At 35.5% G+C, this 12,662-nt stretch overlaps 1 protein-coding gene across 2 annotated transcripts in view; it reads right to left on the reverse strand.

Annotated features, from left to right (window-relative positions):
- The window catches only part of col15a1b (collagen, type XV, alpha 1b), a 43,124-nt gene that overhangs the window by 1,212 nt on the left and 29,250 nt on the right, over positions 1-12,662 (reverse strand). Inside the window, exons 16-42 of one of the 2 annotated variants that reach the window (XM_058764473.1) lie at positions 12,338-12,466; positions 11,701-11,763; positions 11,479-11,514; positions 11,209-11,250; positions 9,687-9,749; positions 9,440-9,475; positions 9,174-9,257; positions 9,027-9,092; positions 8,675-8,710; positions 6,739-6,801; positions 6,149-6,238; positions 6,035-6,070; positions 5,894-5,947; positions 5,752-5,808; positions 5,596-5,655; positions 5,438-5,479; positions 4,811-4,835; positions 4,648-4,722; positions 3,975-4,000; positions 3,192-3,290; positions 2,927-3,071; positions 2,676-2,740; positions 2,450-2,578; positions 2,243-2,344; positions 1,200-1,262; positions 913-1,110; positions 672-787 (exon numbers count right to left, since the gene is read on the reverse strand). In XM_058764473.1, the coding sequence (XP_058620456.1) occupies positions 672-787; positions 913-1,110; positions 1,200-1,262; positions 2,243-2,344; positions 2,450-2,578; positions 2,676-2,740; positions 2,927-3,071; positions 3,192-3,290; positions 3,975-4,000; positions 4,648-4,722; positions 4,811-4,835; positions 5,438-5,479; positions 5,596-5,655; positions 5,752-5,808; positions 5,894-5,947; positions 6,035-6,070; positions 6,149-6,238; positions 6,739-6,801; positions 8,675-8,710; positions 9,027-9,092; positions 9,174-9,257; positions 9,440-9,475; positions 9,687-9,749; positions 11,209-11,250; positions 11,479-11,514; positions 11,701-11,763; positions 12,338-12,466 (2,000 nt within the window). The remainder of the gene's footprint in view (positions 1-671; positions 788-912; positions 1,111-1,199; positions 1,263-2,242; positions 2,345-2,449; positions 2,579-2,675; positions 2,741-2,926; positions 3,072-3,191; positions 3,291-3,974; positions 4,001-4,647; positions 4,723-4,810; positions 4,836-5,437; positions 5,480-5,595; positions 5,656-5,751; positions 5,809-5,893; positions 5,948-6,034; positions 6,071-6,148; positions 6,239-6,738; positions 6,802-8,674; positions 8,711-9,026; positions 9,093-9,173; positions 9,258-9,439; positions 9,476-9,686; positions 9,750-11,208; positions 11,251-11,478; positions 11,515-11,700; positions 11,764-12,337; positions 12,467-12,662) is intronic. The other variant, XM_058764480.1, reaches the window with a different exon arrangement.

Genomic DNA, 12,662 nt, shown 5'->3' on the forward strand with positions numbered 1-12,662 from the left:
TTATTATTTTTTTTCAGAATATAAGTCACATTTTTAATTTGTGTCTAAAACAGCAGCCCGCAGCAGTAAATAAAACACAGATTGGCAACGTTATAATGTTTATATATATATATATATATATATATATATATATATATATATATATATATATATATATATATATATATATGTTTTTGTTGTATTTACTGGTATATTACATTATTTCTGAATGTAATAATAAAATGTGACTTAAATGTTTATAATGTTTGTATACATTGTTTTATTTACTGATATTAAATACTTAAATATGTTTATAATAGTTGTGTTCATTTTGTTTAATTTACCAGTATTTTACATTATTTCTGAATGTAATTGTAAGATGTGACTTAAATACATGTTTAGTGTTTGTAATATTTGTACATGTTTTGTTTTATTTACTGCTATTTTACATTATTTCTGAATGTGACAATAAAATGTGACTTATACACCAATTGTTTTTTTTTTCCTCAATGCAATTTTGACCTAGTGCTTAATTTTCAGAAAATAGGGTGACTAAGATTAATAAATGCTGTAACATATTCTTTGATTGTTCACTGATATATCCCTAATATATTAAATACTGTAGCATGTGTTAGCAGACAAATTAATTCAATACACACTTCTGAGAAAAGCAAAAGGAAAAAGCTGTTTACCAAGCTTGCTCGGTCATGACATTTCGACCATCAAAGGAATAAATCGGAGTGAGTGGATCATAAACAGCCCCGTCGCCAGAGAACATAGCCATCCAGCTGCTGAAAAGCACATCTCCCTAGAGAGGAAACACAAGAAGCTAAATTTGGACAGCTAAACTTAGGCAAACTGCATGTAATGAGAGCACACTGATCAAAAACACTTGATTAAAATCTACTATTGCAAGCATGCTCCTTTACATACTTTGAGGTTCACCACTGGCAAGCCGAAGCGGTCCCCTTTCTTGACGATGCTGGAAAGGTCTTGTAGGTGAGAGGAGAGGAAAGCTCTGTAAGTGGATGTTAGGCCCCTGGCACGGGCTTGCTGGTAACACTGATAATCTGCCCCTCGGATTCCATGCATGTCCCCTGAGAACGGGGCATTGAGTGCCACCAAGTGCAACTGAGAAGATCAAAGGTCAAAGATCACATCAAAGTGCTCACCTTTTCATAGCAATTATTTAGGAAGCAACAAGGTTAAGCAACCCTTACTGCTGGCATTGAATGTGCATTCTGTAGGAAAGCATGGTAGTCTGGCAGGAAGCTCTTCAACTCCTGCAATAAACATTACATATTCACATCAGACATTAAGATACCGTATACAACTTTATAAATGAAATTACACTTTGATTCTAGAATACTGTAACAGTTCTCTTGGTTTGATAAATGGTAGTAGATGAGCAAAGATTCTAAGACCATACTGGGGATATCGGTACCATATCGGTTATCGGCCCATATTAGATATTTTGTATAATTTTTTTTCGATTTATTTTTGGTGCCTTTATTTAGAGAGGGGGATACAATTGGGAAAGGTCTGTGATTCGGGATTCGAACACGGGAAGCCCAAAGCACAACGGCGCTACATGCTGGCGCACTGACACAAGGCATTCGGCGGTGACAGATATTTTGTAATTTATCAGTACGATATTCAATGTTTAATTGTTCATACTCATTTTGATTAACCTTTCTATAATCGTTTCCTTAAAGTTAATTTAAAATGTGTAATCTTTAGCAAATCTCAAATAGAATGTTATTATTAACTAAAATTAAAACTATTAAAAATCATTTTTGGTAAATTAAACGAAGTTGAAATAGAAATATTAGACGAAAAAACTTAAACTAAACAAACTAAAACTAAAAAACACTTTAACTAAAAACTGAAATAATTTAAAGATAAATACAATAAAAAGCTAATAAAAATGTCAAGAATAGCATAATATAACAAAATATAAAAATAAGAGCTAATTCAAAACATTTATTAATGCTATAATAATATATAAATTATACTAAAATAACACTAATCTTAAAAATACTATTTTTCTTCATACTGTACATTAAACTGTTGTGATGCCTAAATTCACTTGTAACATTTAAAATTACTGATTGTAAAATAGCATAGCATATTTTAATATCAGTTGTGTATTAGTTATCTGTGTAATAATTATCGGTAGTAAGTAATAAGTTTATCGGTATCTCCCAAAATTTGAATATCGGTACATCCCCAGGCTACTGTATATGTATGACGCATAACGCACCTGGCTATGAACTCTAGGTACACTGCGGTCGCTGGGTCTGCTCAGGCCTTGTGTCAAAGCAGATGAGGAACTGTCTTGAGGAACTGGGATTAGCTCTCCTAGCTAACAACACAGTTACACATCACAAAACATTTGAATAAGCAGACAACAAAGAGCAAAGTTGGTCTATTTACTTTTGTTTTTAAGGGAAATGTGAAGAGTACATACCTCAACTTTCTTCCAGCCCCCTCGTACCCTGATGTACAGTTCACTCTTGTCTATAACAAATGCCAGAGTCCCTTCTGCAGCCTGACTGGTCTCTCTTATCAAGGTCTGACTGTTTTTATATGTTCTCACCTGGTTAGTCATAGTAAGCAGTCATAATCTAGATAAAGTAAGGCAAGGCGCATTTAATCTTTTATGAGCTTGCTCAGTTTCGTGCCATTTGACTTACAGGGTTTCCATGGCCAGGAGCACCAGGCGGCCCTGGAGGACCTGGAGGTCCAGAGAGACTCGCAGCTGAGACAGAAACAAGTAAAAGAGAATTTTGGTGCATTATTAAGTTGTTGAGAAGTTTTAAGCCCTGATAAAGTCACTCAAAATGATTCTGGAGAAAATCTGTTTAAAAATGCACTCGGGCTAGTCATCTAAAGTTTGGAAAAGTTCTCTTTCTGCAGTCATGATAAAGAAGGTATTTGTTGTTACCAGAGCCATATGCGGACAGAGTGCCTGGTGGTCCAGGAGGTCCTGGTGGCCCCTGTGGTCCTGGAATTCCATAGCCAGGCTGTCCTGGAGCACCCGGGGAACCAGTGTCCCCAGGAGGACCGACAATAGAGTCACCTTTCGGTCCCTAAAACACAAAGCATCACATTGGAGCTAGAATGTGAGAGGACACACTTCCACTTAATCAAATGTACTGTACACCAAATAAAAGATAGTCTCAGCTTATGTCTTTTTTCAGATGACTTACCACAAGGCCTGTCCTCCCAGGCATCCCTGGTGGGCCAGGCAAACCTGGATCGCCTTTTTCTCCCTTTTGCCCCTTGTAGCCATTATCACCTTTAGCACCCTTAGAGACACACACTTGATATTGTCAACAGCAGCAATGGCAACCATAACATGAACAAAAAGAAACTGTAGCTGTTCTGATCACTCAGTAATACTCAGTAAAGTCAAATTTGATACATTTTAACTCATTTTGTTCTCATCATCATCATTATTTATTCAAACATTTTTTTGTGCTATTTTTCTCCGTGAAAGCCCTTGTAGTCCCCTGAGGGTCCCAAGACAACAGTTTAAAAACCCTGTCACATAAGGTGCATTCACGGCTTGTTGGAACATAAATATAAGATTCTGACTAGTAAAAAGCATTCACATCCTCGTAATTACAACTTGTAAACTCTGAATTTAGTACCTCCTGACTGCTGCATTGCCATGCGAAACTTAACCTTGCAGTGGCTGCAGCAATAAAAAGCAGTTAAGTAGCTATCTCATAATGTTTCTATTTAATATTTCCAATAAATTACACAAATTTATTTTGCCATTAATTTAGCAAAGAAAAAAAAAAGCATACTTCCAACTCAGAGGACTAAGTAGAATGTCAGAGTTGTCATGTAGTAATTATGGTAATTACGACATAGCATGAATGCACCATTACACACAAGAGTGTGTGCAAATTGTTGACCATTTTAAGTTTTAAGCGTGCTTATAGAATCTATACAAATGCTTAAGATATTTTTCAACAAGTGCTTACCACATAACCATGAGGAAACAAAGGCACTGTGAAGAAAGAAAACAAAGATCATTGTTGAGGTCTGGTCACTGGACTGTCTGTCAGTGCCATATAGACACTTAATGCTATTTGTTTTCTATTTGTTTATATTCATTCATTCATACATTCAGGGACAAGTAAAATTAATAATACATAAAAATCAATGTGAAATGTGCCAGATCTAGCCAGTGTGACCAGTTTTAATCTGTAGTCCTAGGGCCGGTTGATGAAAAAAATAATCAATACATTAGTACAACATTTTATTACTAAAATCACTATAAATGTTCACAATTTTGATTTGACAACCCATTTCTATTTGATTTTACATTTTTTAGATAAACCACAATGACTTTTTTATATCTTTTAATTATGACATGAGTCAATTGCATTCATGGGTTCCTCTAAAAGCAAAAGAAAACTGACTAAAAGTACTTCTTATCAGTGGTATATCACAATCACTACACAATCACAATCAATCTTTTTACCCGTGTTCCTTCCTGTTATTTGATTAATGTACTCCCTAAATATAGGTGGAGCAAAACCATTAAGATCCTTAAAAACCAACATTAAATTAGGTAATTCAATCAATTATATACAAATACAATACACAGGATTATAGTTAATTTCCCAAAATAAGGCTTTTTTTTTTTTATACCTGCGGTTCCTGGCAACCCAGGATTTCCCACATCACCCTTGTCCCCTTTGACTCCTAATGATGCTCTTCCATCGCCTGTTCCAATGGGAAAAATATCATGAAATATAAAATATTATAAAAAATAGTTGAAAAGGCTGCTACATTTAAGATCTCCTGCATATACCTTGTTGTGAATTGTTGTTGTTGACCTGTAAGACAAACATTTTTTTATATAAAATTAGACAATATTTTGGACAGAACAGAAGTGATGATGAAAATATTGTCTGATATGAAATATTAAAAAGAATATGAATCCATGCCGGCTAATGTCAGCATATTCAGGAGTGAACGGTTTTGTTAGTGTGACATTTTAAAATGTACACAGCATGTAAAATCCCATAATTCCATGAATTCACTGCTGAGCCCAACAAATGTTAGAGCTCATGCAACATGCTTTGGTGAGCTTAGGAGAGCGCCTCAGATGAGATGAGATGAGATACTGGGTTAAAAAACCATGGAGAAACACTCTTGAATTTGTAAATAACAGCATAACACAGGCATTATTCAGATGCCAAATATATAATAATTAAATAAATAAAATATTCCCTTTTGAAACATGTAATTTAGATCTGTTTACAAATTAAACCTGTTCTATGCTGTTTTTAAGACCATGAACCCAGGAATAATCCAGAAGCACCTTAGAAAGCAAAGTAGGCGGGGCTAGTGTATTAGGGGAAGGAGCTGAGCCAGAAGGACATGCGCCACACCCAAAGCCAAACCACCAATCAGAGAATTTCACTCATTAACTTACTGGTATTTTGCAGTGTGGTCTAGGAGGAACTGGGAAAACTGTCTTTAGAGCAGAATCATTTCATGACTTTTGTAAAAATTACATTTTAGGTTAAAGCACACTTTGATGCTCAATTTAATTTCCATACGCTGCAAATCTGATAAGAAAATCAAACTTACTCCATTGAGACCAATTACTCGTCCTGGTGGCCCTGGAGGTCCAGGTGGACCCGGTGGACCCTTGAATACAGGTAAGCCATTTAATTTAACTAGATTTAAAGATATGAAACAATGGAATCATCATGTCACATAGAACAAAACAAAAAATTTACTTACAGGGGGACCACTAGAATCTCCCTTATCCCCTTTCCTTCCAGCTATTCCAGCCCGGCCCTGAAATAAATTTGAGGGAGTTAGTGGAAATAAGCATTTATTAAGTGGTGAGACTGTAAATAAACAGACAAAAAATTTTTTTTACCGGTCTACCAGGAAGTCCATATTCTCCTTTTTGTCCAGGCGGTCCAATCGGCCCCTAAAGATCAAAGAAAAACATACATATTCTTCGATTGCAGTATTTATGCATGCGTACTTCAGTTTTTGTTTGAGAGATGCATCTTACAACAATCCCAGGACGTCCAGAGAGGCCGATGTCTCCCTGCAAAGTACAACGATGTCAATATCAGACCATTGAGGAACAACAAAAAAGTTCAAGCTCAAAAGTAGATTGTTCAACCTTCATTCCCTTCGGTCCTCTGGGTCCTCTCAGGCCTGGTATTACAGAACCATCAGCAGCTATAGATACACCTGGCTCCCCCTTTTCTCCCTATCAGACAATACAACAAATGATATTTCATAAAACGTTACTTTATGGCAATCCTGACCAAGTAGTTATAATATAGTATGTCATATATGAGTAATGGGCGAAACATCTACTTCCATTAAAGGTTCTGTAAGCAATTTCAGCTATTTTAGGTTCTGCTAACCTGAACACATAAGAGAGAGCGTGGGCCTCTCTTTGGCAGTGTTTAGAGTTTCTGGCCTGTCACAGAGTGAGTCCTCAGGAGACCTATTTCAATGATCTCTGAGTTGGTAAGAACATTTTATGTGTGGTTTTCAAAAATTGCTTAGAGCACCTTTACAGTAAGCAATCAGATGTGACAGCTAAATTACAGTGGTAAAGACAGCAGCTCAGATTTATGAATACTTGAAAATAAAATGAGCCCTCATTAGGAAATTTGTCTTGTCAATCGTGAGGTAATGATGGGAGAGTTTATGCTGCATTATGTGCAACAGGTTATTTCTGATCGTGTTTTAAACCCATACCTTCAGTCCTGGAGGTCCTTGAATGCCGGGAAACCCAATTTCACCTTTTGGTCCTCTTGGGCCCTGAGCATTACAACATTCAAGCAAGTTATTCCCACCATTATAATGGTTTATTTGCTAGTTTATACCCTCAAACACCAGATTAAGCCCATTAAAAGCTCTACACAAAATCATATGAAATTTAAAAGAATAAGTTCAGCGTAACCAGAGGCAATTTTAATTACCAGAATAATTTACTTCCATTTGTTACTCCTTTTTTTTGTATTGACGTATACAAATATGGCTTATGTGTATGATTACAAATATGATTTATGCTTATGTGTTTGTTTATGTGCACAAATTGTTGTTTTTCAAATAACTGAAGTAGGCAGACTTTAAATATCTACTGTATCTTTGCCTTATACATATAATTAAAAGTAGTCAGATATAGCGTGTTAATTATCTAGGTTAAGAGGTTTTGACTCTGTGAAATGGTCTTTGCAGAAAGATATGTGCTGAGAGATGACTTTTGCAGGAGATCTATATGCTCCTTTTAGCTTGTGTTTGCAACCAAAAGCCATGTTGATATTTTTGACTGATCTTAAATGTCTAGTGCACAGCAGAAAGAGGAAGACCGTTTTGGTCCCCAAAGAGAGGATCTGAAAGTACCGAGATATTTGGGTTAAGCCAGCATGTGGACTTTGGGCTTGGCAGTTATTGTGTTTTGATATGTGGCAAACTGTAGCTTTATGTTAATTATTGAGCTCTTCTTATATTTAGATTTTGTAAGGGTATAAAAGATGTGCTGCACCCCTCCCCTGCAGGCTCTCTTCTCTCTTCTCCTCTCCTCTTGAAACTTCAGGTTTTACTCTTCAATACTTTGGGTGCACCTTTTAAAACTTTTATGACGGGTTTTATTCATTGCAGATTGATTTCTCTTTTAAGGAAGATTTGATCTCTTTTTAGAGTATTTGTAGTATTTTCAAAAGGAAATTATTCCTTATTAATACTTAGTATTAACTCAAAATTGGTTATTATCTTTACTAATGGTTTTAACTATGTAAGGTTTGAAATATGAGTGATTTGTATTAACTGTACTAACAGGTGCATATGCTGTTTTGCATATGATTATTAAATTTCATGTTTCATTTTCGAGTTATGTTTCACAATTATTATTTCTGAAACTTTAAAGAATAAATTTGCATATTCCTTCAACCTAACCGTCTGGCCTGAATTGGATTTCGCATCAGTTTATATCCACTTTTCATCGCCACAATAACGCAACACTGTAAACCATCTTTACAGCTCATTACGGATGCAATGCAGAATTGATAAGTGCTTCTATAAGTTTAGTAGTTTCACATTTCTGCTTTTTAATACTCCAAAAATTCCATTCACTTCCATTGTGAGTGCGTCAATGTAACTTTTGTTTTTTTGAAGACAAGGGAAGTGATTGAACTTGGATTGAACTCGGAATCTTCCTTTAATAGTGGTTTCTATTTTGAGGAGAGAAAAATGAGGAGAGAAAAATGTACCAACCACCAAATTATGGATTATTATTTCATGACACTGTAAGGTAAACTGGCAAATTCATACACAGATAGATCATATGACAAGACTGAACCTAGTAAAAACACTATGAAGATGGGTCAGTCCATCTCAAGTGGTCCAAAAATTGTAAACTTGGTTGCCTGACCATTTCTTGATTGATTACATACCTATGCATATTGGGACTGCAAAATTTATTGCATAGTGGTATTGCAAAACCACCACTTTTAATTTTTATCTTAACTTCTGGTTATCCAGAGTGTCTGTCTTTAAAACCAAAAATGGTCAAGCAAACTCCGTAGGACCACTCAGCAACTTAGTTGCATGAGCTGAACAACTTTAACGTCAGTATATCATCTTGAAATAGTTTTAACGTATAAAGCAGACAGAAAATGAATGGCATTCTTACAGGGAATCCTGCTCTGCCAGGCAAGCCTTCAGGGCCCTGCAACATGCACAACACACACACACACACACACACACACAAAAGCAAGCGAAAAACCATCAGCAGTGACATGGATGCGATGCATGATCAAAGAACAAACCTATTCCAGATCATGTGGAAATGCCAGGCATTTAGCAGCATTGTACTGTGAGGGGTGGGAAAGATCTTGCAGATTTCTGTATCCTTAGAGCTGTGATTGCTCCTGGACACATTTCTTACAAAATTTAGTTTAAAAGCTGACGTTTATACTATCCATGTTAAACATGCTCCATCTTAAAAAGCTTTTGAGGGGAAAACAGTGAGCTGCTTTACGTACCATAGGGCCTGGAGGTCCTCTGATCTTAGTGAGGTTCAGTTTGGCTGCAGTATCATTAAGAAGGAGCTGGAGGAAAAAAATCATTATCTTTTTTTGGTTCTCAAGCAAAATATAGCAGCAAAGCAGGTTACCAGACTTTATACTTACGTCCTGTAAGTTAATGGTCGGTCCAGGTGGGCCAGGGGGACCGGGAGGCCCTGTGATGCTCAGTCCATCACGACCTCGCTCACCCTAAGTCACAATTAATACAGCAATTTACAGCATGTTCTACACACAAAGTGAAATTTGTTTCATACAGTGTGCTTTTGGCTTGAGATGAATACCATCATGCATTATTCATCACTTGGTGTAAATAATGTGGGTCATAACTACACATAACTGCTCAAAATATTCTTAGATAAACAATATAATACCTTCTCTCCTGGACTGCCCTTGTCCCCCTTTGGTCCCTGTTTACATTAAGGTAACAACAGCAAAAACATTAAACATTTATTGTACCACAGCTATTAAAGTCATTTTTTTATCATTTGCACGCTACATAAAAATTGACCCATCACTTGCTAGAATACTTATTTAGTATTCAGTAATTGTACCATTTGAAACATATACAGTATAATCTCTTTTCAGAGTACTCCAAGAATGCAAGAACCGAAGACTGACCCTGGCACCTGGTAAACCAGCTAATCCTGGTATTCCATCCTGTCCTGGCGATCCTGGTTCACCCTGGATAGAGAAGAGACATGGATCAGAAAACATATTAATCCCTATTCGGATGGTAACTGTTTCTCATTGGAATACAGAAGTAATTTTGTAAATCCTTTTTGACCACTGCCAAGCACCATATGGTTAAATGTGAGAATTTGTTTGAGTTTTAAAAATGGACACCTTCATTACTGAAATGAAAATACTGTAAACCACATTTGAAATAGGCATTTATTATGGCAGCAACAGATATGCAGGGGAGTTAAAAAAATATATTTTTTTTAAAGTATTTTCTATTTGGATTATTTTCATTTTATCTTCCATGTCTTTTTTTTTTCCGAATAAAAATATGTTTACAAAATTCTATATATATAAAAACTATCAACCAAGTAGCCAGGTCTTATATAAATAATAGGATGCATTAACTTATTTCTGCTCATTTCTACATTTTAAAAAAGACAACTATCATTTTGAGATTGAAATGCATCACAGAAAACAATTTAAACCAATAGTGCATCCACTTTCCTATATTAAAATAGGATATTTAAATAAGTGATACTTAAATTTGATGTTATTTTCCTATTATTAAATTAAATATTATTGTAATAATTGTCCAAGCAACACGTGACTGATCATTTGAGAAGAGCATTTCTGAGTTCGTGGAACCACAAACTTACACCTAGAACATGAAGTTATCTTCATCCAAATGCATACATTTTATTACTGAGGAGCCAGTCAGATTTATTTTACAGACATTAACGTGACAAACAATTACCGTCTGAATAGGGCTATTGTGAAATAAAAATTATTTGAGTTTAGAAGGTATATAAATTAATATAGTAATATAATATAGTATATAAAATATTTTCACAGCTTTTATGATTTGTCTGTCATCAACTACTGTTGTTTTCTCAGCCGATCAGGTAGTTGTTGGTTGCTGTTGTCACTGGTGGTTTCCAAACTCTTGATTTCTCCATGCCCTTTGTTTTTGCTATAGCTCTATCTGACTTCCTCTTTTCTTTTAGCATCCAAATTGCTTGCTTTTCTCTCAAAGTCAGCTCCCTCGTCTTCATCCTGGTTTGTGTGTGTCATCATCGAATGCAAGATTCAGAATGCAGAAGTAATGTATATAACTGATACGACACATTCCCTGCTTTTAATATCTGAAGAATTAATGCAACAGGACACAGCTGATCACTTAGAAAGACCTGTGAGGCAACTGTTCCAATACTTATGCTCACATCAGATAGAGGGATGAAACTCTAAAAGTGCTGAACTTAGCTGGTAAAACATCTATGTGTTGAATCACCTAATAATAAAATGTGACATTCTGTAGTTTTGTCTCATATTCATCTTTTAATCATATTTGTAAATGTCTTGACTTTACAGCCAACAGAGCAATTTTGTCTTTACTGTTCCAATACTTTTGGAGGGCATTGTATGTAGCTATTTAGTATGACTATAGTGTAATTTGACAAACCTTTACAGACAAACCGGGGGCTCCATCAGCACCAGGAAGTCCCTACAAAAAGGAAACAGAACAGGCATGTTAATAAAATAAAATATGTTGTTAATTTACCTACACACAAACACATCAAACCATTACATTGGAATTAATGAATGAATTAATCAATCATTTAATTATAAGTAGTTTAGCCATGAATTAACTTTATTTTAATACTACTTTTTTGATAATCAAAGGACTAAGCACAATAAAATTCATGCTTAACATTTTAGAGGATAAACATACCTGAGATCCTGGAGGGCCAGGCAGACCAGGAGGCCCCTTAAAAAAAGAGGAGGAGAAAAAAAAAAACTCAGATTTGGTCCATTCAACAAACAAATTTTGTGCACACAAAGAAAATGAACTCTGGTCGATGTAGCATGCATTGACAAATTCAAGGTTAGTGAAAGTTTAATAGAATAGAATTTGAGAATGACAAAAGTAGTAGTGATGCTTCTGTAAACTCACAAGATAGCCTTTTGAAATTCCAGCTCCAAGAAACAATCCACTTTCACCAGAACTCTCCAAATCCTGTCAGAACAAAATATCCCCTGTCCTTAGACTGAGTATAGAAGCAAGACCCACTCAAAAGTTTAAGAAAAAATAATTATGTTCTGAATGGATGAAATAATGTGCTGTCCCTGAAAAGTGATGTTTGAAGAGTTTTTACCTCAAAAAGAACCAATATTTCAATATCTAAAAACCAATATTCAACAAGTTCATTACCAAGAATAAATTGGAACACTTGAACGTGCCCCTTGAATTGTCCTGTTCATGTCATGTGAATTTAGCCCGTTTTGCTTTGGCCTTCGATGTGGAGCACATTTTCCAATAATCATCCCCTAAGTACTGGACCAACAAGCCTGGGTAAACCTGACCTGTATTTATGTATAGGTTTTTTAAGAAACTTTTGAGATCTGATTATCCATGTACCATTATGTTTTAGATGAACAAATAGCATAGTCTGTTGTTGACCATAATGTCCTGCATTTAGAATTTGAAATCCCAAAAAGGTGGTTAGCCACCAATGAGTCTCTAAAAACAGAAAAATACTTTGGTGATATCTATTGTTAAATTGATGACTATCAGTTAATATTTTTCAGACCTTCAAAGTGTCCATCATGAAGTTATTGCTTAAAGGTCCTGGTGGGCCAGGAGGGCCAGGAATGCCAGGTGGTCCAGGTACACCCCTCGGTCCCATCGGACCAATAAGGCCAGAGTCACCATTTTCACCCTTAAGAAAAAGAATGAAACAAAAAAGCAGCAACTTGAACCTGTTGCGAATTCTGTGTGAAATTCGATATTCCTAATTGCATAGATTTCTATTAAAATGCCTGGATTTTGTCCAGGAAAAATTTGTCAAACAACACTGTAAAAAATCCAATTAACAAAATGTTGGAAGGGCAAAAATATTTACAGTATCTCACAAA

The sequence above is a fragment of the Onychostoma macrolepis genome, chromosome 02 (genome assembly GCF_012432095.1).
Source record: "Onychostoma macrolepis isolate SWU-2019 chromosome 02, ASM1243209v1, whole genome shotgun sequence".
NCBI classification, from domain to species: Eukaryota; Metazoa; Chordata; class Actinopteri; order Cypriniformes; family Cyprinidae; genus Onychostoma; species Onychostoma macrolepis.